General features: G+C 39.2%; 1 protein-coding gene across 1 annotated transcript in view; it reads right to left on the bottom strand.

Moving 5' to 3' along the window:
• Positions 1–1,616: 1,616 nt before the first annotated feature.
• dock4 (dedicator of cytokinesis 4) overlaps positions 1,617–26,626 on the bottom strand; it is a 104,738-nt gene continuing 79,728 nt past the window's right edge. Inside the window, exons 31-52 of the mRNA XM_036568283.1 lie at positions 26,145–26,293; positions 25,332–25,417; positions 25,197–25,223; positions 24,323–24,418; positions 23,725–23,785; positions 23,532–23,625; positions 22,096–22,244; positions 20,219–20,305; positions 19,489–19,593; positions 19,038–19,179; positions 17,309–17,475; positions 15,354–15,440; positions 13,775–13,951; positions 9,467–9,550; positions 9,233–9,352; positions 8,803–8,930; positions 7,833–7,953; positions 7,557–7,638; positions 5,495–5,619; positions 5,341–5,410; positions 5,188–5,240; positions 1,617–3,351 (exon numbers count right to left, since the gene is read on the bottom strand). Coding sequence (XP_036424176.1) covers positions 2,947–3,351; positions 5,188–5,240; positions 5,341–5,410; positions 5,495–5,619; positions 7,557–7,638; positions 7,833–7,953; positions 8,803–8,930; positions 9,233–9,352; positions 9,467–9,550; positions 13,775–13,951; positions 15,354–15,440; positions 17,309–17,475; positions 19,038–19,179; positions 19,489–19,593; positions 20,219–20,305; positions 22,096–22,244; positions 23,532–23,625; positions 23,725–23,785; positions 24,323–24,418; positions 25,197–25,223; positions 25,332–25,417; positions 26,145–26,293 — 2,615 coding nt within the window. The 3' untranslated portion in view covers positions 1,617–2,946. The remainder of the gene's footprint in view (positions 3,352–5,187; positions 5,241–5,340; positions 5,411–5,494; positions 5,620–7,556; positions 7,639–7,832; positions 7,954–8,802; positions 8,931–9,232; positions 9,353–9,466; positions 9,551–13,774; positions 13,952–15,353; positions 15,441–17,308; positions 17,476–19,037; positions 19,180–19,488; positions 19,594–20,218; positions 20,306–22,095; positions 22,245–23,531; positions 23,626–23,724; positions 23,786–24,322; positions 24,419–25,196; positions 25,224–25,331; positions 25,418–26,144; positions 26,294–26,626) is intronic.

The following is a 26,626-nucleotide window of genomic DNA, read 5'->3' as shown; positions in this document are numbered from 1 at the left end:
TCAAAAAATTGAACAAAAAAAACCAAACAAAACAAAACAAAAAAGATAAAACCTAATCCATACAAAAGGAGACAAAGTGAGAGAAAAAGAGAGATATTACAAGAATACTAGTTGACTTTCTAAAACTGGTCACTAGGCAATCCATTAACATTATAAAATGTGATTGCCTAAAATGAGCAACTTTCATAGCATAGGCATATGTGAACACAACTGCAACACTGTTAATAAAATAGTTCACACAAGCGACTTACTAATGGCCACCATTTACAAATTCATTAGTTCTTAAGCCCGAGTTCATCTGAGTTACTTCTACTGGGGTTCGAAGTTCAAATACTGACACGCTTTCTTTATCAAGATTTAAAACTGTGCTTATTCACAATATATTTCATAAAATTTCCATGATGTGAAACAATTTCAAACTGTGCAAAGTGAAGGCCTACATTAGCTAATTTATGATAGTGTTCTTTATGGTGCAACTTTAAATAATATTAGTATTTAGTATTTATATTCACTGAATGAATAGTTCAACAAGTTACTACTTCATCTATTTTTCTACTTACCCAGACTCAAATCAGATACCATCACTATTTAGTGTCCCAAGGCTAGAATAAAGGATTTAAAGTCAAAGTGAATATATTTGAGAGTAAAACATGGAATCAGGGTCTCTGCTTGCTGAGCGTTTGCTCTCAACAAGTAAGTCTGGTGGGGGGTTGGCATGATATTATTGGTTAATATTATTTTGCCCCGCCCGCTGGGGCACGGTGATGTCATCAAAAAATCAGAAGACGTTTTAGTCTTTACATTTTGAAGATTGACAGAAAACATGAATTTTGTCTTTTAAAAGATATGATCTGATGAATCATGTTTAATATGGCCAAGGACAGAAACTAACAAGGTAAAACAGATCAATTTTCAAGTTGTCAGCAGGATCAGCTAGCTGTGTCTACTAAAAAGCAGATTAAAAGTCTCTTTGTTAAAACGTGACAAAAATTCAAATTTAAAAAATGTAAAATCGAATGTATGTTAAACTGTTAGATGTGTTATTTTCTGGGTTTATTTCTCCTAATGGATGCAAATATCATGTCTTCTTCAATAACAATATAGTTAGTAGCGGTAGCAACTATTCATATACCACATATTCATTTTGCTAAGCTCCAAAAACTGAGGTATCAACGTACAACCCTTGGAGTAAGTAGAAAAAGCTCTATGCTAAACAATAGCAAGAATTACTTAACTCAAACCTGTGCAAAGATCTGATTTTGCAGGTCGGCAGTGAAACAGCTATTAGTTATTTCTAATTCTTTTTTTGCTGTATCATCACAGGTTATATATTTTAGAAAGAATTGCTCCCTTTCCAAACAATGCAAACTCAATTGGGGACACTTTAAAACCAGTAAATGTTAGTATATCTTTTGGTAGGAATGTCAGTTATCGTTAAATGTCTATTAGGAATGTCCTGTTTTAAGAAAAAATGACAATTAAGGAAAAAAAATAATGACCAGACACACACATTTGCTAAAAAACAAACAAAAAAAAATCTGTCTCAACAACGAATATACATTCGTTAAGAAAATCACAGTTATAAATAAAGAAGACAAAGTTACAGTATTCTTTAAATTTTGTATTTGCCATGCATGGCCCCAATCTGAGGTGTTTTTGGCAGTCAAAACTGGTTTAAATTTACAGAAACAGTTTTGTGCATGCCAACCTGAATGTACAAACCAAGACAGCTCTACCCTTAGCTTAGCATGAGGATATGCTTTCTATATTGTTTCTACCAAAAAAGCTGACTTCTCCACATTGGTCATAGAATTTGTATGACAGTTTACCTAATTCTGCTTAGAAGTGAGCAGTATACAGTATACAGCATTTGACATCTCTGAAATCGGAAAGAAGCCCATCTGAGGAGACCTCGCCTTAAACCTGGAGGGCCTTTTTGTGCTACGAACATCACACTCTTGAGGAAACTACACTGGTTATATTGCTTGATGCTGTACATGCCTCATGCTATCTTAGTCTATGCCTCGGCACACTGTATAAAAAGCACATTGTCAAGCACGAGCATTCACGCTTACGTGAGTTAAGCTTCCCTAACTACTCTCACCCACAGAAATGTTAATACTGCTTGTATCTTTGGCACAATACTTGGAGACCACACGATTTCATTACATGGCACAATTAACGGTCAGGCAGGTTCGGCAGATACAAGGCTACATTAGAAAGAAACACTAAGAAATATGTAGCACCTTTCAGCCATTCCAGAAAGTACAAAGCGGTTAAAACAAAAGTTGCAGGTCTAGCTGCACATCTTTGTCCATGTAAGGCCTAAAAACAGTGCCGTCGTGTTTGGTGAATATGTACACATATGGGATTTGTACATCTATCAAAAATACCTTGCTAGCAATATGCCTCGGAACGTTGCTCTACATGGGATGTGGACCTGCCAGATCTAAAGATTTAACTGTAAACTATATGCCCTTTTAAGATTATAATTCTAATCTCTTCATGGCTATTCTTGTACGTCGGTATCATCAGCCAAGAATGTATATTAATGGAAAATATGCCAAAATTTAAAGCCCTGAGTCAATTCAATTTCAGCTGTAATAACTGATCAAGATAAATGTACTGAATTTGAATTGAACCAGACCCAAAACAATGGCGTAAAAGGCCATCCACCAAAAGCAGTGATAATGGTTAAAAAAAAACACACACAGCAGTACATCTGCAAACATAAAAGGCCTTTTCTTTTAACACATGCCCACAAGAAGACTGCCACTACAATAGAAACAGTTATATTCCGTTTTAGGTAATAGAAAAAAATAAAACTGCATCTATAAAAAGTAATCCTGCTTTCCGTCAAATAACCCATAGTAAGAGTTTATAGGTTTCACGTGGGATTCCGCTGCTGCTTCTGTGGTGTCTGTTGCCCTTTAATTCGTTCAAAGCCTACAGCTGGGACACTTTCCTGGGGGTCAGTCTGTGTCTGGGCTCTGAGTGGATCCTCTGCGTGCGGCTGAGCTGCGGTTTGGTGGGCAGGTTCGGGTTGTCTGCGCTGGGTGGGACTGAGAGGCTGTGGGGGAGGGGTGTGGCCCGCCGCGGGTTGTTCCGTTCATAGACGCTGTAGGGGGGTGGGGTTTTGCTGCCTCGGCGGATAGGGTTATCTAGTGGAGCAGCAGGAGGCAGGGGTGGCTCAGCCGGGGGCAGCTCGATCCCGCAGGTTTCAGACACGCTGCAGCGGCTCAGCGAGGAGATCCCGCTGCTGTAGCTGCCGGAGCGGGCCGGAGAGTGGGACGCCAGGCTGCCCACAGGCAAGCAGTCAGTGGGGGATGGGGTCAGGGGAGGAGCCGTGGTCTGCAAAAGGAACGGGATGGGCATTACTGGACATGGAAAAAAGCTATGAATGCCAAAGACTATAAGGATATTTTTAAGAACTAGGCATTAATAACCAATTTTGCTGTGAATATTCAAAGTGAAAGTCACTTTTCTAAGTACTTATAAAAGTGTTGATGCAGAGCACCATCATGAATCTGCCTTATAAGTAATTACATAAGTATGTCAGTATGTAAATAAGTAAGTACATATGTAAGAAGGTAAGTATGTATAGTCACTGTCCAAAGAAAATATGTATCTCCAAAATTGTAACTTCACAGGATAAGGTAAAAACCTTCTTAATTCTGAATGTAAGTTAATGTAAAGAGATTTTATTCCAATTGACTCTATTGGTCCATGCCTCATGAAAAGTTTCATACAGTGTAAAGGACAGCTGCCATGTTTTAATGAAGTAGAAAAGAAAAAAAAAGAAAAAAGAGCCACTTCTTCATAAGCTGAAGATACCCACAAGCGGGAGCTGTTAGCCCTCAAGCTTTTATATGCCTCATTGAAAGGGAGGAAAATGGCATGAGCCCACTCCAACATCTCATGAATGCCCTTATGTTTGCTTAAACTATGAACTACATTATATGGCCAAAAGTATGTGGACACACTTCCTAATTATTGAATTCTGGTGTTTCAATCATACCTATTGCTAAAAGGTGTACACATTAAGCTCATAGCCATTCAGTCTCTATTGACAAACACAGGCATTAGAATGGGTCATACTGAGGAGCTCAGTGACTTTAAATGAGACACCGTCATGCCACCTTTGCCACAAGTCAGTTTGTGAAATTTCTTCCCTGCTGGATCTGCCCCTGTGTTGCATCACTCACTACAGAGTTCCAACCTGTCTCTGGCAGCAAAATCAGCTCAAGAGCTGTGCATCGGGAGCTTCATGAACTGGGTTTTTACAGCCGAGCAGCTGCAAAACAAGTGTAAGAAAACATGTAAATCACTGGACGCCATCACTGGGGCAGTGGAAACATGTTCTCTGGAGTCATGAATCATGCTTCATTATCCGGCAGTCTGATGAACAAATCTGAGTTTGGGGGATGCCAGGAGAATGTGGCCTACTGGAACGCATGGTGCCAACAGAGAAGTTTGGTGGAGGAGGGATAATGGGTTTGGGCTCATCAGGCTTTGGGCTCGGCTCCTTAGTTCCAGTGAATGGTAATATTAATGCTACAGCATACAAAGATATTTTAAACAATTCTCTGCTTCCAACTTTGAGGCAGCAGTTTGGGGAAGACCCTTTCCTGTTCCAGCATGACTGTGAGCTAGGCCTTCTTGTCCAACATCAGCGCCTGACCTCACAAATGCTACTTTGACTGAATGGACACAGAAGCAGTCCAAAATCTTGTGGAAAGCCTTCCCAGAACAGAGAAGGCTGTTATAGCTGCAGAGGGAGGGCAAGTCTTTTTATAAATATATTAATGCCCATGGTTTTAGGATGGTATGTCCAACAAGCTCATGTAGGTGTGACGGTCAGGTGTCCACACACTTTAGGTCATATAGTGTATGCGTATATGAGGTAAAAGATCCAAAAGCATATTCAAATTCATATTCAAACACAGTATGTATGCAAACACAGGGTGCATTCAAAGCTACTGCCATTGCAGTACAACAACTGTTTACTGATATAGGATATTTCAGCTAGGCTGTGGAGACGACTCAGGGCAAAAAGCAGTAAGAGTAACGCATCAGTCAGACAGCGTGTCCTTGTTTTATGGTGAATAGGCTATAGGAACGTGTTAAAAATGTGTTTTGCGGCATCTCTAAGAGAAGAACAGAGCTCAGTACGAGACAGATGCCTACCTTTTGAGGAGATCTTACAGTTGGCATGGGAGACAGAGACCTTATGTTCTTGCCTAGAGGTGTTGTTCACACACAAAAACACAAATGCGCATCACATGTCGGATAGTACATGTATAATATGATGTGTTGGGAAGTAACAGTAAACAGCCGTACCTGTCTCTGTGCTGGGGAGATTGGCCTCAGGTCGTGGCAGACTAGTGTCGATCTGGAATGGCATCATCCTCTGCAAGTGAGAAACAGAAACAGATCGCATCACATATCACAAACCTCACTAATTCCCAAGTGAATTCTACTGCATGCGGCTCACCTGCGTAGGGTCCAGTGGGCTGGGAAACATGCCACTGCACAGTCTGTCTCTGGGGGACAGGCACGCATTCTCTCTGCTGTGCTTATGTTTGTCTGATGGCAGCGGAGACGACGACGGAAGAGAATCTGAGGTTAAGATGGGGGTCAGTATTAAAAAAGCAGGCAAAAAAGACCAAGTAACAAACATTATCTCATTCATTAATCACACAGCATTCTCTGGATATATTCTGCGATGACTGCAGTATTTATTACTGTTTATTACTGTTTAACAGTATTTACTGCAGCATAACATAACAAAGCTGAACTACATGCATGAAGGAACTTGACATCTTATTTAAACATTTAGATAATACACAAGATTTGATATCACTTTACTGAAGGTCAGTGTTCATAAGACTACACGGCATCGGTGTATGCCTGTCATGTCAACTGACATAGACCTACATAGACATTAGAAACAGACATATGTATAAAGGCTTATTCCAACAAGCATCAGTTCTCATAACACTTTATAAGGTGAAACAACATAAAAATTGATAAAAGCAGCCATTATGACAACCAACACTTGCTGAATTAATGTTTATTCATGTTTATGTAGGTGTACATTAAAAAGATGGTTCTTCAAGGGTTCTTCAGTAAAAAACGGTTCTATATAGAACCCTGAACACTCTAAGAACCCTCTGCATGAATAAGCGTTCTTTGCATCATGAAAGCGTCCTTCAGATTGATGGGGAATGTGTTGTAGATGGTTCTATATAGACAGCCTTTTTGAAAAGGGTTCTATATAACACCAAAAAGGGTTCCACTATTGTTACAAGCCAAAGAAGCCTACAAACTTAGCAAAAAGAACCCTTTTTGCTAAGGGTGTAGGTGTTATGCGGCCTTACGAATGCAGCCCTTCTGTAAAGTGTTGCCTGAGATTTTATATCGACTTTTCTACCTAATTTTTTCAAACTGCAGTCCCACAGTAAAAATACTTAAAAACTTTATTGAAATAAATGCTGTCCCGTGTTTTCATGTCACTACCAGAACAGCTTAAGTCCACAGGCGGAGCCTTATTTTAGCCACGCCCCTGCATTTTAGAGTAGGAAGTGAGACTGCATCCCTGTCCCTCATGGCCACATGGTGAGCAGTTAGATCCCATTGTTATGAAGTAAATGTGTCCCAAAGTCTGGAAGCCATTCTGGATTATTAAGATTATTAAGGATTATTATTATTATTAAGAATTGTTACCACTGAAAGATATTTTCTGCAATTCTGTTTTAACAAAAATATTATGACTTTATGTTTGCACAACTGTTCAAAGCAGTTTTTTCTAGTCATATACTGGCTAGCGTTTTTGAGTTTTGCTCAAAATTAGCTAAAATTGTCACTACCAAAAGAGTCACTACCAAAACCTTTGCTAAAGTTTCAGTGAAAATGGAATGTTCACCCATTTGTTTTAATAAAATAAGCATAATTAAGTTATGGGGTCACTCAAAGAAAAGGATTTTGGTCAATTAAAAGTTAAAAATGTGTTTTTAACTCTGACTTTGAACCAATTTGGTAGAATAACCCATATACTATATATTTGGACTGTCAACATGAACATGTTCATATTATGATGAACAATTAATGACACACACTTTGTAATGCTGATAAATGCAATTTCCTAATTTGACCTTCTGAACCATCTGCAGTAGTGCAGGTAGAAGCTCAGCTGGCTGAGGCTGAATGTTGCTATGAATCTGTGATCTATGACTGCAGTCCTTTCATTCAAATGGCTTTTAAAGCGATACCTTCAGCACCTTTGGCAGACTGAAGTACAGTCTATATACAGTAAACTGTTTGGTTAAGGTGATCAAGATCTTTTTATTTATTTATTTTTATTCTTATTGGCCAATTAATGATATCTGACATGGCACTGAAGTAAACAATGCAAAATATCTGCAAAAAGCCTAATATTCATGTGGTGCTACAATACAAAACTATAGCAGGTGTTTTGAGAGAATAAAAGTAGGACTACTTCATACTGAAGCTAAAGGAGAGCACTTTTTAGGAGCTGCCCACCCACATGCACTCACCTCTATTGCTTGAGGGCGCTGAGCTGGTCACATTGTGAGAACCGGAGTGGTTGGAGCTGAGGCTTGAGGTAGATGGACTCGGCTGCGGAGAGAAAGGCAGGTAACGAGGAGGCCAACATGACGAGAATGACAAGACCAGCCTAATCAATAAACCCCTCAGAGATAATCACTGTTTATGCTGCTATCCTATAAGTTATGTTGAGAAAGTCCGAGAAGCTGAATTTAAAATTGTAGATGTGTTTGACAGATTAGAAGCATAACTACAGCACCACAAACCTGCATGTTAAAGACTTCATCCGAGCTCTCTGATTGGCCCGTGATGTTGCTGACGTCGTTGGAGGCTTGTGATGACAGCGAGGACGAGGAATAGCGGTTGACAGCTGGGTAACTGAGGGGGCTAACACAACAGAAAGACACACGCAACAACTTATTCACCAACGGAATGAGATAATTTCACTAAATTATTATGAGTAAAACAAGCCTAAATACAGGTTGAATAATATTTTAATACTCAACTCACTCTCTCTTTGACAGCATTTATAATAGATCATATCAGTATTTGACATCAAACAATTGGAAAATGCAAACAAACAGAAAAGTTGGAAGTGCAGACTCAAACCTGACAACACAGAATGTAAGTAAATGTATAGAATAGTATCCTCATGTAATTAACTATGCAATTATTATGGCAGCCAAATGATTCAAATAATTGACTGTGATAAATTGCATCATATTGTGTTTAATTAATAATAATTAATAATCATGGTTAATCACACTTATTTGATCTAACTTGACCCTAAGGGAAGATTTTTCCATTGTAAAGGCTATTTTGTTATTAGTAGACAAAATAAGTTTCATGCGTTTATTACTTCCAATAATTCAATAACATTATTTTCAAATGCATTTTCGAATTTACATGATCTTGAACATAAAAAAGAAATGTGTATTTTCCACCTTTCCTAACTGACGTCCAGTGAGAGCAACAGTGGCTGCATGTTCCAATCAATGAGAGTATATATTGTATTATTGGTTAAAACATGCAGCCACTGTTGCTCTCACTGGATATCTCCTCCATGCCTGTAGTTTCTCACTCTCGTTCATACAGTTTCTGAATTAGTGTCACAGTGGAGGCTCTTGAGGGAGAACCTGATATATTCGTAGGTCTCCAGCAAGCACTGTTCAGTGTAGTCTACCAAAGGCACTGAATGTATCACTTCATACATAAGCTGCAGTGTTAATCACAGACCTGCGTCTCGCCACTATTCGGCCTCCTTCAGGACTGATCGCGTTTGGGACGGGGGTCCTGCAGGTGCGAGGACTGCCATTGGCAAAATGCAGTGGACTGACACGCACATATGCAGGAAACTCCTGCGGCTGGAATGAGAAAAAATAGATATTACAGATTCAAAGTACAGTGGTGTGCTGGTTGAAAGCAACAACTTTATAAAGATCCTGTATCTTATCAATTATCGTATACGCTCACTTTATTTGACTGTCTAACTCCTTTGGGACTGTAAATGTAAATTGTCTGTAATTATATCCCTATAATGTGGATCTTTAAGGTAGGTATTTCTAATGAAGTGGACACTGGTGTGAAAGTACAAGAAAGAGGTTTCCACTAAAGTGAATGGAAAGTGTATATGAGCATAATCAATGTCCCAAGTCATTGGACTGACCTGTATGCCCAGACTGGATCGCATCACATGAAACTGGTCAACAAGCTTTTTGTGCAGTGGACGCATATCCTGTGGCACAAACTTCTCGTGCACAGCCAAGCCGTACTCCAGAATATGTGCCTGCAGTATAAAGAGGACACAGGTTTTTATCTCTAAAACTGACAAAATCAAATCAAATGCACACCTGGCTGAGCACCTTTCTGTATAGAAAAGGTTTTGTGCAGCAAACATTACCTGCTCAAACATGAGCTCACGGAGACGTGTGATCTTATCTCCATCCTCAGGGTGACTGGAAATGTAATCTTTCGCAAAGAAAGCCTGCAACAAAATATACCCAGAAATGAAAGTCTGCAAAGACACTTGAAGGAAGGATGCAATGAAAAATCTAATGTACATAATTTCCACTTACACCAGAGGTAATCAGCCAGCCAAGACATGTTCCGAATGTGTGTCCGAATTTTGCTTATTTAGTTTAGCGCTGTAATGCTAACGATGCTAACAAATGCTAGAAGTCAATAGTCATCCAAATCTCTTCCGTGAATACATCCCCTAACCAGCTCAAACGCCATTGAGGTCTTCATTAAGGTCATGCAGACTTGTGGATGTGATTTAGGAGACAGTATGACTTACTGTGAGCTATAAAAATGACAAAACATTACCCTGTAGCTGAACGCTGCAGGCAGCCATTTTGACTCCTTTTTACATTCAAGTGCATCACAGACATATAAAGTCTAGATTACTTTTGTGATTTCTGTTGTTTCTATTTATGAATGTTCATCTTCAGTGCAAAAAATGTAAGCTTAAAGTTATTTATGAATAGAAACAACAGAAATCGTGAATGTAATCTGTGGTGTCCATATGCCTGCGTGATGGGAGGTTTCATTCATTTTTGTAGTTCACTGTAAGTCATTCTGCGCTGTCAACCACATTGGCATGTCTGCACAACCTTACTGTAAAGCTGGATGTAGTTTGTAAGAAGGTGTGAAGATGTATTTACAGAAAAGTGACTTTTGACTTCCAGTGTCTGTTGGCAATGATCAGCTCGTACGTCTAGTTTTAAACTAGAAATCAGAGTCTGCGAAGTCTGTAATCTTTCATAAAGAAAGCCTGCAACAAAATATACTCAGAAATGAAAGTCTGCAAAGATACCTGAAGGAATGGTTCAGCGAAAAATCAAATGTACATAATTTCCCACTTACACTACATGTAATCAGCCAGCCAAGACATGTTTGGTGTCCAAATTTTGCTTATTTAGTTTAGCACTGGAATGCTAATGAAGCTAACAAATGCTAGAAGTCAATAGTCACCCACGTCTCTTCCATGAATACATCCCCCAACCAGCTCAAACGCCATTCAGGTCTTCATTAAGGTAGTGCAGACATGTGAATGTGATTTAGGAGACAGTATGACTTACTATGAGCTATAAAATGACTAAAACTTGACCCTGTAGCAGAATGCTGTAGGCAGCCATTTTAGACAACAGGTGTTGAAACAAAATGGTGGTTGGTATAGTGTAGTGGGCAACACCTCTGCCCTCTACTCTACAGACTGGGGTTCAATCCCCCCACCTGGGCAAGCCCTCTACATTATACCAATAAGAGTCCTTGGGCAAGACTCCTAACACTACCTTTGCTTACCTGTGTGAAATGATCAAATTGTAAGTCGTTCTGGATGAGAGTGTCTGCCAGATACTGTAAATGTGTTGTGCTGAATTCTGCCTCCCAAACAAAATCTGACTCCTTTTCACATTCAAGCGCATCACAGACATATGAAGTCTAGATTACTTTTGTGATTTCTGTTGTTTCTGTTTATGAACATTCATCATTAAGATTAAACTGTTATTTATGAAATCGTGAATGTAATCTGTGGTGTCCATATGCCTGGGTGAAGGGGAACTTCATTCATTTTTGCAGTTCACTGTAAGTCATACTGCGCTGTCAACCACATTGACAAGTCTGTACAACCTTACTGTAAAGCTGGATGTGGTTTGTGAGAAGTTGTAGAGATGTATTAACAGAAAAGATTTGGGTGACTATTGACTTCTAGTGTCTGTTGGCAATGATCAGCTCGTAGCTCTGGTTTTAAAAAAAAAGCAAACATCTCTGGGCAGAAAACTGTGTAAATTTGAGTTTTCAAATCATTCTTTTAAAATAACTTTTCTGTGTCTAATGGAAACGGTGTTATGAATGAACGAGTGACAGAAAGTCTGTACAGAGACTATATTCATTGTAACATTGCTTTAGTAAAAATAAAGCTAATAACGCTGTTGATGCAGCGTTAATAGCATCTCAGCTCAACAACTATCAGCAGATCTGTAACTCTCTGCACTTTTGCAGTGCATGCTGGGCTTTTGGAGGATCCCTGCCGATAGCTCTTCCCTTTTAATTGCCTCTGTGGCACAAGCCCATAAAAAGCCTAACATGCAGTTGCCTGGCAACTGTCTAATACTCCTATAGAGTGAGAGGGTAAAGTATAGTCATTAAATATCCACTGCATGCTTTCTACAGGCTTTGCCTACAAGCAGCAAATACAGTCCGCTCTTTCATCCATTTAGGCGGTGGAGAGCTTCACCAGCAAGAGAGATAAAACGCTGTTTTGTGTCAAATAGGTGCAAAATATGTAATATAACCTGAACATGTTAACATGACTTTGAACTCTAACGGTGGTTTCTTGATAGTCGGTAGTATAATGGTAGTATGATCCAATGTCTGATTATGATTCAATGTCTGGGTGAAGTCTAATTTTACATCAGAGAAACAGTGGGCTAGACAAAGGGCTGCAGAGCAGTTCTGAACTACTGGTTTAACATGTAATGCAGGTGCTACAATAAAAAAAATTCTTGTTTACTGAGTCTGTAATTTATGAAAATGCATTAATGCATCTATCTGAAGTTCTTCTTCCTCTTCTCTTTTTAATAATCATAATACTCTTACTACTCCTACTACCACTACTACCAATAATTATAATCACATATTATGCCATTTTTTTTTAAATAGTCTTTTTTCAAATGTCAACAAAAAAGTTAAATTGTACTGTCTGTCTTTTGTGTAAATACTTTTATATTTACACTTAATTTTGTATTCATTGTATTTTTAAAGAAGAACAGTCATGTTTGGATATGTTTTAATCCCAGAAGCTGCTCTGTCAAGCCAGACGTTTGAAAAAATGCTGTTGTAACCACCAAAGCCATTTCAGAGAAACGGCTTATGGTCTCATCTGTATCAAAAAGGAAGACAGGACTCCCAAAAAATCAAGGTGGTGGCATGATGTGCACACTTATACACAACGCTTTCAAACTCACACTCACTCACACACAACAGAAACGGTGTATCTACAACCATCTACTAACAAGTTTCCTTCAAATTCACAACAGAAAACTATCAACCAGCAATACAGAACTAGCCACATTAGTTATTAAACGAAACTTTGAATTTTTTACAGATTTAAAATTTTGCATACGGCAGAGTCTAGTGATTTGTTTACATTTTCAAAGTTGATTCTGAAGTGGCCATAAAACCATATAATTTTTGACTAAAGTTGACATTGGAAGCACTAGACGAGAGACTACTGCAGCTGTGGTATGAGGAGGAAATGAAGTCTATGAAGGCAGCTTACAAACGCAAATAGTATATTTCAGAGAACTTTGCTCAGAGCTGAGACATACATTCTCTGATATTGGAAGGCAAGCACTCTTTCTCTTGTTAAAGTGTGTTAGCTTAGAATCTTCCTTGATATCTTCTGGCTTTAAGTGTTTTGAACGCCCGCAAATAATACCTTTCAACTTAGATGAGCAGCAACTACCTCTTACTTACCTTCTTCCTGCACATGATTGATGTCCAAAGAAAAACAAGTATCTACAAAACTTTATAGGAGAGGGCAAAAACACTCATAACTTTTACTGTAAGTTGACGTAAAGACTTTTTATTCCAAGCAATTTTGGAGCATTTCTCCAAAATTTGGTCCATTCATTATGAAATGTTCTGACGTGAAGGTCAGCTACTGTGTTCACAGTAAAAATCAACAAAAATGGAGAATGGAGATGACTGACTTAGAGTAAAAACATTAATTTCACAGTAAACGGTGACAGACACCCAGTAGACGAGCGGGGTGTGGCCATGGCTGTGCAGTATCAATATAGCCAAGCCCTCACCAACTGAAATGGAGCAAATAAACCCTGGGAGTTGTAGAAATCATGTTTTATAAGCTCTGGGGAGTTTATATTATCAGTTCAATATCTCTGCAAGTATTCCGCAAAATATTATACATTTTGTTCTGAGCATTTTTAGATGACTGAAAGACGATTTGACAGCATGATCTGCCCCCTTTAATTCTGACTTGTACCGAAACAATCAAATCACTGGGAGATTTCATGGTGTGTTTAATCATTTCCGAAAGAGTTGTAATCAAATCATTTTGAGGTCACAAACTTACACCCCTCGCTTATATTGTAAAGTCTAGTGGAAGTTTTGTACATCATTTAAAATGTGTACTTCTCTTCGTTCTCCAATTAATAGGTAAGCAAATGGTCCATATCTATGGTACCTCCTGGTAGCGAGCAAGTCCTCCGTTCACTGCGGCGTCGATGACTCCATTCAGGCACATGGTGAGTGGGTTGATGTTCTGCATCTGCCGCATCTGGCACTGAGCGATCAGGGTGCGCAGCTGCAGAGTCTTATTTTCTATCACCTCACTGGCGTTCTCCAGAGGACTCATCTCCACCTGCAGAGCATACACAGATCACCTACAGACCACACTGCTTACACACACATTTATTAATAACAAACAGATTGTGTAGGACATTACTGTGGATTCAGTGCTGAAGTAAGCAAGAGTTTTGTGAATAGCCAGCATAGAAGTGCTCAGAAATACTGTAAGGAAGACTGAAGGAAGGCTCTATGCACACAGATTAAGCCTGGGTTTGGTCTGTTGTATCGTTAATAGAAATGTTTCAGTGATGATTGAGGCCTGTAAACCCTTAAATGGATACCTTGAGCTGCTGGTAACATGTCCTCCTCAACTTTTTTGTTTTGAGCAGTTTACTAATAATGAAAAGCCCGACAAACTATTTTGTTCTACTTGTAAAACTAATACGATCTCCAGTGACCATAGACATGTAATACTGCAATAATGTATATTTGCATCCCCATAAATTATACTGGTATGAAAGTTTTGTAGGGTGGTTGATGGAACAAAACATTTAATCTCCAAAATGGTAACTTTACGGAAAAACGAAAAATGTTCCTTATTCTTACTTTTTAAATTTTTTATTACTTTTTAAAGTAAATTTTTCAAAAATTTTGGACCAGTTCTATTGACCCATTTGTCAGTTTTATAAGGGGCAGCTGGCATTTGCAAAATCATGCAAAAAAAAATCATTTAAAAACTTTATTCTGACGTTCATTATTACAGCAAATCTACTGCTTTGTTTATCACCTTTGTAGTTTGCACACATGAACAAAACATCACGTTAAATGTTTGCTTATGTGGTTTCTGACACGGCATCACATACTGCTATTGATAGAAATGCACAAAAGTAAGTTGCATTAGAGTTTTTAGATGCAAAGCACCTCCTGAACTGGCTTTTAACTCAGTCACTCACATTTAGCAGGCTAAAAATTCCCCATAAGGGAGTGCCAAATAGCTTTTAATGCTTCATAAGAGCAGTGCTTTGCATGTACACTGTTTGTCCTTACATAGCAAGTGCATGATGGCATGTACATGATGCGAAATGGTTGCACATATTGTGTGATTTGTAGTATAATTTACCACATAAAGACTCAAGGTATGTATGAAACATCCATTCATTTAACCCCTAAAATGGGCAGGGCCCATTAGTGGGCCCAAAGTTTTATTACACACTTATATAACTTAAGAATAGCTCAGCCAGTTTGCACTGAAGTCCCTGTAGTTGCTGAATTATAAGCCTTAGTATGTAATCAGCCTGGGATTTTAAGGGGTTTAGCATTAATCTGTGCCAGAAAGCAAGTTCTGAGTGTCCAAATGATTCTCTCTCTAGAGTCTCACAATGACACGTATTATATATTTCTGATGTTCTGATTTATTTCCAAAACTGTGGATGATCTGCAGAAAAGTCAGAGGTTAGGAGATGTTTGTCTCTCACCAGCTCCCGTTTCTCCACCTCGAACCAGCGAGAGATTCCTGGGAGACTCTGAGCCAAGCTCAGTGTAGTCCTCTCCACCCACAGACTCTGCACACATAGACACAAAAACAATCTCAGTATCCTCAAAACGCAGCATCATCATCCCACAGACAGCAAAACCTTTAACTAACTCAACGAGCAAACATCCACTTCAGCGTGTGCCTGCAACATTTCAGCTAAAACTGAGTTGACAGTACAAGGCCTTGTCCTGCTGTGTGCTCAGAGGCTGCGAGGTGTGCGGGCAGTCTCAGAAGGGACGGGGGGGTGGGAGTGCTGAGGCTGACTCCTCAGCATTTGCGTTTGGTCTGAGGCTGACGGAGCATGTGTGGATGAGACGGATCAGAAGAAAACCCCCACGCTGTTTAATTAGCAGAAGAAGAGTGAAGCGGAGAGTGGAGCCTGAAGCACACCTGAGTGCACCAACTCAAATCGGACAGACTGAAAGACTGAGAAGAGGGACAGAAATGTACTACATTTACAGACATTTTCCTGATGAAGGTTCTTGGAGACTACTGATTATAAATAGTTTATTACTAAAAGGACACTCCACTCAATGTGAAAAATGCAACCAAACATGCTTACTTGCATCCTACAGTGGTGCTGCAGTAATGTCTAGAGTGTGATTTTCTGTTATAAAGAATAGGAAGACCCCCTTCTGACAGTATCCTGAAGGTGGGAGGAACTTTCGAAAAACTACAAGAGCTTTGGGTTGGATTTTTGGGGGCGGGCTGCTTGAAATGCTAGCTATCTAGTGTTACTGCTAGGATGAATGTCTTATCGCAGATGTAAAACTGTAGTAAAGGTCTTCAACTTATCACTGCGATGGAAAGAATATTTTCCTTTAGAATTTGCTGGTGCAATTCAGTTCATTGTTCTATCAATGATGGCCAGCTTGCCTGGCTCGGTGAGCAGGAAAACAGGCCCAAACCATAGTACTACCACCACCATGTTTCACAAATGGGATAAGGTTTTCATGCTGGAATGCAGTGTTTTCCTTTCTCTAAACATAACGCTTCTCATTTACACAAAAGAGATCTATTTTGGTCTCATCTGTCCACAAAATGTTGTTCCAATAGCCTTCTGGCTTGTCCATGTGATCTTTAGCAAACTGCAGACAACAGTTTCACTTTCGCACACTTATTGATTGCTCATGCATACAGCTTCTAGCTTCTACATGAGGGAAGCTGCATGACAAAAGCATGTATAGCTAAAATGGTAGTAGTGCCACGCTTCCCACTGATGACACGTCTTGTGGCACTCCTTGCTCTCTCACTGGCAGGCTCTATTGAATCAACTTCATCTCCCAGGAATCCATGGGAGATCACATGACGCCCACTCCATTATTCTGCACCACCTGAATACTGACTGCTTTCACCTGTTGCTCGTATCTGTTCCATTATATATGCTGGTCTGTTTCCCTCATTCATTGTAAAGTATTGCCCCTGTTTATCAGTGCATAGCGAGCGTTCTACCTTTGTCTGATATCTCTGTGTTTTGACTTGCTTTGTTTACTCGACCTTGTCTTTGGCTTTTCCCTTTTGGTTTTGTTTGCTGGTTTTTGGATTTACTGTTTTGGCTTTTGACCCAGACCTGTTTTTGGCTACTCCTTTGCTTCTCTGCATGCATTGTTTACTCTCTTTCTCGGTTTTGACCTTGCCCTGTTTTTGAGCTGCGTTGCTGGAAAACCCTGCTGTTATTGAAGTCAACTCCTTCATTTTTATCCACTAGTGTCTGGCTTAGAGCTTGGAGCATTACAAGCAGCAGCAGCGCACTTGAAGCCTTTGTGTATTAGGAAAACTGTTTAAATTAAATATGTCACTGAATTATGGTTTTAAGCTTACTGTCATGAAGGTTAAGTATTACAGTAAAAGCCACAACTCCACTACAGTGTATGGATGTTTGTTATATAAGCCCACCTTGAACTCGTTCTCTTTGTCCTTGGTGCCCTTGTGGAAGGGTCTGTCGTAGCGGAACCTCCAGATGTGATTAACTTTGTAGAAGCTTTTAATATTGTTAGGCACACCGTCCCTCTGCAGGACATCCTGGTTGTCAGGGACAGGACTGACCGCGTAGATCTGCAGGTCTGAGCCGCACCAGTTAAGGAGTGCTCAGTGATTCGGTCAACAAATAATAATAATGGAAACATTTCCATAGTAGATTAAAATGGGACTTTACACACACGTACACATTTGTCTCAGTATCATGACTCTATGAAATGATGTGTAGACAGACGGCATCCACACTAAAGCCTGTGCATGGAAGAGTTTAGCTAAGATTTTTCATCGTAGAAGGTTCTCATTCCCAGAAACAGGTCAAACAAGATTATGACACACCTGTGTCCACATTTAAAATTAATAACATCCTTCTGAAGTCTTCTAAAGGTCTAGCTGAGATGCTGATCTGATTATGAACTGTGCTGCTGGCACCATCACAGCACTTTCCCTCAATCAAACAGACCTTGAAGCTCCATATATGCTCATACTTGAAGCTTCAAATATGCTATGACCTTCTAACTACTGAAAATGTATTCAAAAAATAATTAGAAACATAAAAATAAGCAAAATCTTCACTTACATGTTTGCCATAAGCATTTAAGCTCAGACCTTAAGATCAAAATGCCTTTACAATTATAGAAAACTGTCCAAATGTTTGGCTATATACACAAATATATACATATATATGTCATTTAGAGCCTTAAAAACTAGCAGCACTTAAAATCTATCCTGAACGATTCAGGTAGTCCGTGCAGTTCTTTTAAAACAGGAGTGATCTTATCTCTCTGTTTTGTTTTTGTTAGGATGCTGCTGCGTTTGGTACATGTTGTAAAAGATGTATTGTTTTCTTAGGAAGTCCAGTAAGAAGAGCATTACAGTAATTAACTCTGCTTGTATCAAATGTATGACGTTTCTCTGAGATCTCTGCATCACTCTGAGATAGAAAAAGGCAGAACTTTAGCGATATTTCTTAACTGATAAAAAGCTACTTTAGTGACTGCGTTTATATGCAGGATAAAACAGCTCGGAGTCTAAGTTTTTTAAGCCTGTCAACAGAGTCTTGATATTCATAAGGAATGGAAATGTGTAATTACATGTCATCAGCATAGCTATCAAACTGTTTCCCAGTTACATCATCCAGAAGTAACATATACAAAGAGAAAAGCAAAGGCCCTAAAACTGAACCTTGTGGGACTCCACAAGAAATGTTACATTTTTTTTAATAAACAAGATCTCAGTGAAATAAAGAACTGTCTATTTATTGAACATGAATATCTAAAACTGTGCCTGAGAGGCCTACCTAGTATTCAAGGTGGTGGATTAGAATCTTGTGATCAACGGTAATAAAACTAAATAATCCAAAAAAATAATAGTATTAAATATTTTATTTACTATTTTTTGCTTGTTTGTTTGTTTTTTATGTGAATCAAATATAAATTAACATCTGCAGAAAAAAAAGTTTTTTGAAATAATGAGGTTTTTTTTTTTCACTTCTTTTCACTTCAAGAATCAACAAAATATGTCACTTGGCCAGGGGTGCCCAAACTTCTGCACATAACTGAATGTCTGTATTTACTAAAAGAGAGCTTGAGTGTGTCTACTGTATGTGTGTGTGTGTGTGTGTGTGTGTGTGTGTTTTTGTAGAGGATACACTGCGCCTCGGCCTGCAGTATGGTCTGATCCGGCTGGTTGGCGTGCTGCATGGCGATGGCATGAGGGAACTCACTCAGCATCCTCTGCTGAAACGCCTCCAGCCGCTCGTAATCATTCCCCCGACACACAAACTCCTTATTCTGCACAACAAACACACACACCAATAAACATAACTGAAACTGAGAGGCCTGGTTAGCGTCTGAAGCTTAAGGGATCACTAATTCATGCTCCAGTAGAGGAACGCTGCTTGGTGCACTGCACCACCTAGAGGGCTAAACATGAACAAGAAGATGGGGCCATAGTAGGATTTCATGTGCACACACTGGGAAACACATGAACAATAAACTTTCAGGCATTTCTATACAAATTAGATCACCATCAACCCAAAAAGCTGTGTATATCACACTTTATAGCAGTTAACATTCCTTGTTGCTGTTGTTAGTACTTACCCGTAAGAAGAAGGGGAACTTTTTGCCGTAGAAGCCAATCCGAAAGAACTCCGGCTCGAGCCTCTGCTGGTTCATTATCTTATCATAGAGAGACGCCTCCATCAGCTGGAGAGCACACAAATAAAACGCTCCATTAAACCCAATGCAACAGCAAAAGGAAACAGCTCTATAGACGACAAATATCTGCTGCTGTCTGTGGTGGTCTGTCGCAATCTGCTGTACAAGATTGAGCCTAAACATCACAATCCAGCAGATTCAAATGTAAATGAATGAAAACACCATGACTCATTAAAGCTGTGATGTATTCTGAAAGCTTAGATTTTTTATTTTAGACAACTAACTGCAGAGCTACCTGCAGGATTTGCTAAGCAAGGACAACAGAGGAGAAGAATATATGAGCAAACAACACTGAATCTTATTATGGCTTGTTTTGGAAGAACAATTCATAACATGAATAAGCAGAGAAAGGAAAAAGACAGCCAGGGAGGGAGGTAGGGAGGGAGGTGGGGGGGGGAGAGAGAGAGAGAGAGAGAGAGAGGTTGGTATAAAGTCTTTAAATGGGTGTCCGCGCCCCTCTGACTGCTGCAATAATCCTATTAAAGCTTCAAAGAAAACTGCAAAATGGAACACTTTCATATCATATATGCACAATAACACATTTGAAAATCCAACAGGCCAAAGCGGCTGCAGTGCACTCTAGGAAAAGTGAAGCGAAGTGTAGAAGACTCACTCTCATTTTACTGAGGTTCCTGTAGTCGTAGTAAGCCTCGTACTGATTAGCCAACTCTCGGCACAGTATGATACAGTTCTCCCAGCACTGCAATTCAGAACAGTTTATCAGCCATGCTGTAATAGTCAGAGCAGTGAGACCACAATCTACACCACAACAGTGGTAACAACAGTGTAAATATAAACTTTATTTTATGTGAATAAAGTTTATGTGAAGGATAGAGTTCATATTTTTTTATCTTTAGCATTATATGTACTGTCTACATAGTAACATGTAACAAACTGCAATCTTGTAACTGTGTTAAGTAATTAACAAGGTTGATAACGTTTTTTGTTAATTCTCTTCTTTTCCTGAGTGCCTTGCTATCATTTTGCTGCGGTAGCACTATGAATTTTGCCAGTGGGACTAATAAAGGATTATCTTATGTCAAAAACATATGAGGGTGTGGTGTGCGCCCGTATCCCGGGCCCCGATGGCAGCCGCAAGAGCCGGCAGGAAGGCGGGGCCCAAGCTCCGAGCAGGGACGAAGCCCGGTGAGGATGGTGGGGAGAGAACAAGGAGTGAGTGGGGGACCGCGCACGAGTCCCGCCTCCTTGGCGCAGCCTCCGGTCCTGCAGTGAGGCTACTTTAATTTGCCTCACGTTTGATCCAGGTGGATGAGCTGCGGAGCAGGGGCGGTGACGAGGAGGCCGAGCAACAAGCTCTCAGAGGGAACAGAGGGGGTGAGGGACTAGCAGCAGTAGAGGACTGAAGAGCTGAAAAGCTTAGTTTGAAAAGGACTGAAAAGTCTAGCTAGAAACCACTGAAAAGTGGACAGCTTAGGTTTTGGTTGTTTGGTTCGGTTGTTTTGTGTTTGTTTTGTTTGAAAATAAAGAATATGGCTGCTGCGACCCTGAACCCTGCCTCCAGCGTCCTTCCTGAACCCGGGGTAGCGCATGACGTGCTACAGACGGTTAGGATTAGGTTTTGGGTTGAGGATAAGGTTAGGGTCAGGATTAGGTCCAGGGTTTCAGGTTTTGGTTAAGGTTGGGTAACGTAAGGTTTTCGCGTAATGGAAGTAACATATTAACAACACATCTACTTAATGTAAGTAATGTATCAACAAAACATCTACAAGGTATTTACTTCAATGTATTCAGATGATTCACTACTGCTACTTCACTGATATGTTATTGATGTGTTACTGATAATCCGTTAAGAGTTTATTAATCAACTACAAAGGACCACTCCAAATAAAGTGTTACCAGTGAATCTGCACAAAAAGATGGCAGTTAGATCATTCATGTGGAGCCTTTGTGTCAAAAAAGTCTGAGCTGCTGGAGGGAAAAAGGTAAAGTGGAGGATTGGACTGAAAGTGTTGTTACTGATACCAAAATTGATTTTGATGAGATAAAAGTGCTGCTAACTGATGATATCGGCTGAAATAATCTGATAATCTGAACAACTTTACTGACTGATATGATCATCAGGTGTCAAATATGATTGTCAGTTCTCAACTGTCAAATTCAGAACAACAGCACAAACTAAACCTTAACTAATACAAACAATGCAGGATCTAAGGTGGCATTCCCCAGCATTCTTAGTGGTTTATTTTCATATTCATCAGTTCTCTTTAAATAAATATTTACATAACATACTTTAATGATGAAGCTGACATTTAAATTAACTTTTACTTGTTTTTGTTGTTTTAATCATGATAGTGTTTCGAGTTCAGCCTGTATTGCTAAAATGCTAAAAAAAGGTAAGCAAAAATAATATTGTGCCCTGTAGAGGATGTGGAGGCAGAGAGAAGGTGAAAGAGAATGAGAAAATAAATCAGAGCGAGTGAGAGAGAAAGAGAGAGAGTGAGAGAGAGTGAGAACTGAGATTGAACTGACTTTGCCTCTGTCGAAGTTGTGGATGATGGTGAGATGCAGACACTCTTTCCTCTGCCACTCGCTCTGCATGGGGTAGGTCAGAAACTCCCTCAGTGGACGCTCCGTCCACTCCAGCAGCTCATCATACAGCAGCAGAGTGTAGGCCGCCTCTGACACACACACACACACACACAGAGAAACAGTCAGTTATAGACTGTTACAGAAGTTACACGCTGTTGCATCATTTCTTGAACAAGTTCAGAAATAACACACACACACACAAAATATATTACACACTAAATTACACATGTTTTATTAACACACAAACTGAAACCCAGAACTGCACACAAGTCAGCTCTTGACAGTATGGCCGCAGGGCAAAGTCAAGTCACTGAAGCTAAAGTTAACAGAGAGAAATAAATGCACAGCGTTCTATTTTCAAATGCTGGGAATAATAATAGTTGGTTATATGAAACTTAAGGCCCTGTATGGGGGCCACACTTTGTGGCTCATAGCTACATAACTTACATACCAGTTTTATAGTAGTTATTGATTACTTTATAGAATAATACAGAAGAATTACTAAATAATTCTTTATTCATCCTGTTACTTCATATTCAATCATTGTGATATATATTTACTTGCTGTCATAAGAAAAGTTTTCCATATTTTCATCTTTAATTGCAGGATTTGAAAATATCAGCTGTCCTTTACATTATTTAAATGCTTCATGATTATTTGGAAAGCAAACTTTGAAAGTATTCAGCTAGCTGTGTGATTCTGTACTGAAAGTGTTCAGCTGTGTAATTCTGTACTGAAAGTGTTCAGCTGTGTGATTCTGTACTGAAAGTGTTCAGCTGTGTGATTCTGTACTGAAAGTGTTCAGCTGTGTAATTCTGTACTGAAAGTGTTCAGCTGTGTGATTCTGTACTGAAAGTGTTCAGCTGTGTAATTCTGTACTGAAAGTGTTCAGCTGTATAATTCTGTACTGATAATTCAGTGTTTAGCTGTATAATTGTATACTGATTCTGTACTGAAAGTATACAGCTGTGTAATTCTGTACTGATAATTCAGTGTTTGGCTGTATAATTGTATACTGATTCTGTACTGAAAGTATACAGCTGTGTAATTCTGTACTGATAATTCAGTGTTTGGCTGTATAATTGTATACTGATTCTGTACTGAAAGTATACAGCTGTGTAATTCTGTACTGATAATTCAGTGTTTGGCTGTATAATTGTATACTGATTCTGTACTGAAAGTATACAGCTGTGTAATTCTGTACTGATAATTCAGTGTTTGGCTGTATAATTGTATACTGATTCTGTACTGAAAGTATACAGCTGTGTAATTCTGTACTGATAATTCAGTGTTTGGCTGTATAATTGTATACTGATTCTGAACTGAAAGTATCCAGCCGTTTAATTCTGTTATATGATAATTCAGTGCTCAGGTACCTGTAAAATTCTGGGCCTTCAAGTGGAGCTCATAGAGTTTGTGGATGTAGCGAATGTACATCTCCTCTTTATTCAGCTCCGTCTTATAGAAATTCTAAACAGCAGAAGGAAGCAGAGAAAACTTCTTTAACAACACCAGCAAAGAAAATAATGCTAATGAATCTGAAAGCGCTACTTTGATTCTTTGAATTACCAGCAGATTAACAGTACAGCCAATTTTCTTCCCATCGACCTCTCCAATCTTCATACAATCCCTGAACAAAATAAAGAGAGTATGAATCAGGCAGTCTTTGTGAGGGTGTGTGTGAAGGTGCGTGTATGTTTAACCTTTCTCCATTAATTACATGATTTTTCAGTACTACATGTATGTGATATGTAAAGAACGCAATGTAACTTGCAAATTTGTAGATTTTTGTCTAATTTGTCTCACAAACTATCTTTATAAACAAGAAAATGCATGAATATGGATATAAGTCACACATCAGTCATGTTTTATTGCCACTCTGATTAAACGAAACAGTTATAAGCTCTGTGCTGTGCTCTAAATGAGCTTGTGTGATCAATCGGAAGAAGTAACAGTGCATCCTACAGTAAAGGAAGCCTCGTGCATCTTTTAAACAGTGATAGAAAATACAGCAGCTCTGATTCTACACAATGAATGCACGCAACTCCTCTGGAGGCAGATTTAAACAAGGGACCATCATCAAATTCTCAGAATGGATCTCCAGTGAGACGCTCAGCTTGATAGGGATAGCTGTGTATGTGTGCATCAGATAGCAGCACATTCTCACCTGTAATCCAGCAGTCTCTCCATAAGGCGTGTGACAGTGGCGATATGAGAGACTCCACTCTCTCTCCAGGTTTCTCTCTCAATCTTCTTCAGCAGGCTACAGCACACAAACAGAAACAGAAAAAGAGCAAGAGTTATTCCAGCCAAATTAATTCCAGCTATTCGCACTGCAAAGCATCCTGAAGCTTGCCAGTGGGACATTCGACAGGTTCTCATAATCTCTCATAGACAATAGCTGAACAATGCTGACTCACACTCAGTGACTCAACAAGTTATGTGTCAGATTCTATGCCAGCCAGTATTAATAACAACAACAACAACAACAACAACAACAACAACAATAATAATAATAATAATAATAATAATAATAATAATAATATTGGCATATCATGTGTGTACTAAAACAGCAGATTTTGGTGCATGTTTGGTAGACATAGACCAAAGAAACACATTAGATTTAATAAAAAGTAAATGTAGATTTTACCACAAATATTACATAAATCAAAGACATAAAATATAATATTCACATAGCAAAGTATACAAAAAAATTAATAAACAAAAAAGATTAAACAAAGAACAATGAAACAAACACTTTTGTGTTTCTGTGACATGCATTAAATCTAGCCTTGGACTAAATTGGAGAGCCAATGGTTAATCACCTTTGATAATTCTTTCTAGTCTAATCTTTCGTAGCCTTAATCAGGCCCTTTAAGACAAAAATAAACACAAAACTAAAGATGGTTAAACTCTAAAAATGTTTTAGCTGCCTTTAAAATGAGCATACAGGTGACTGACCCTCTGCCACACAGTATGTGTTACTACTAACAGCATATAGTGATCATGTAGTGATGATGTATTATTGTGGTGTCTCTTACCTTGGGTATGGGCCAAACAGAGGAATTCTGACCCAGAAAACGAACAGAAAAACAAGACTTTAGTACATGAGATTATTACATACAAACGACTGCACTGGCCATGTTCATACCAAACAACCCTGCAGAAACACTCACATGTTGTTGAAGAGCTCTTTGTAGGTCTCGTCTCCTTTGCCCTCTGACATCAGGCTCTCCAGTTTGTCAATCAGCTTTGCCTCCACCTGAAGACCAAGAGACCAGTGCACAACTCAGTGGTGCTTCTACACCAAACATCAAAACTAAACACCAAAGTCAGAAAAACTGCATGCACATAATCCTCCATAAATGTTCAAGCTAAGTGAACAGATTGGAGCACGTAAGTAGGTGTTAAAGTGCTGCCCTGCTAGTAAAAGTGGAGTTCAGGATACCTTTTTATGTGCGAAATCGGTTTCTCTGTTCACACTTAGCTCTTAAGTACTTTTTCATGTGTAATTTCATTCTGTTCTGTACGTTTAGCAGATGGACTGCTTTACTGTTGCTCATATCTCTCCTATTGAAGCTTCTGAATTTAGAGGATCACAAAAAGAGAAGAATGGTACAAACCTCAGTTCCAGTGCTGATTGACACTGGATGTACTAAGAATTTCCACTGGAGTTTTTTGAGGAGATCTGTACTCCAGGAGTTTTTTGACCTCATACTGTTTTAATCAAGTTGTTTATTTTTTTATAGGTACTTCTACCTCTACTTCAGTCATTACATAGGAATATTGTCACTTAGACAAGTGTGGTTTTAGGTCAAATGTGATTTTAGGCTACTGTTCAGCATTACAGACTGTTTTGTTACATGATGTACATGATGCACATATCAGATTTCTTTGGCTTCAGTTGTTTTTGGAATGTTTTTTGAGTCTGATGGGATGCCTACGGCATGGTTTGTTTTGCCAGCCTGATGTCTGAGTGATGTCATCACCTGTTTGAAGTTGCCGCTGCGGCGTTCCTCACTGTCCATCATGTCATGGAAGACGGGGATGAGGACGTTCCTCAGGTCCGGCTGTGGCACAAGAGTGACCTCCAGGAACGGACCAATCAGTGAAGGGATCAGATTCACTTTATAATCTCCTGGAGAACCAAGAGTGAACAAGGCATTTTAACATCTGTACTAGTCAGGAACTAATTTCACTATACAAATGTCTGGCTGTTCGTATCGTATTTCTGTGCCATTTTTAATGATTTTTAATGATTTTATGATAAAAGATGAGCCAGTGAGGAGACTTGTGTGATATGTCTTCACACTTCAGTTCCTCACTCTCATATCTACACAACTTACATATGAGTTTCCCGTCTAGTTCAGTAGTTAGAATTAGTGGTGCACAACTCCTGGTAGAGCTGGGCAATATGGCTGAAAAATTACATCACAATTCTTCAAGAACACACTCACTGTTCCTGGTACCA

Source organism: Colossoma macropomum, unplaced genomic scaffold (assembly GCF_904425465.1).
Source record: "Colossoma macropomum unplaced genomic scaffold, Colossoma_macropomum, whole genome shotgun sequence".
Classification (NCBI taxonomy): domain Eukaryota; kingdom Metazoa; phylum Chordata; class Actinopteri; order Characiformes; family Serrasalmidae; genus Colossoma; species Colossoma macropomum.
Note: the sequence above shows the minus strand (reverse complement) of the source record. Positions and strands in the feature narration are given on the sequence as shown.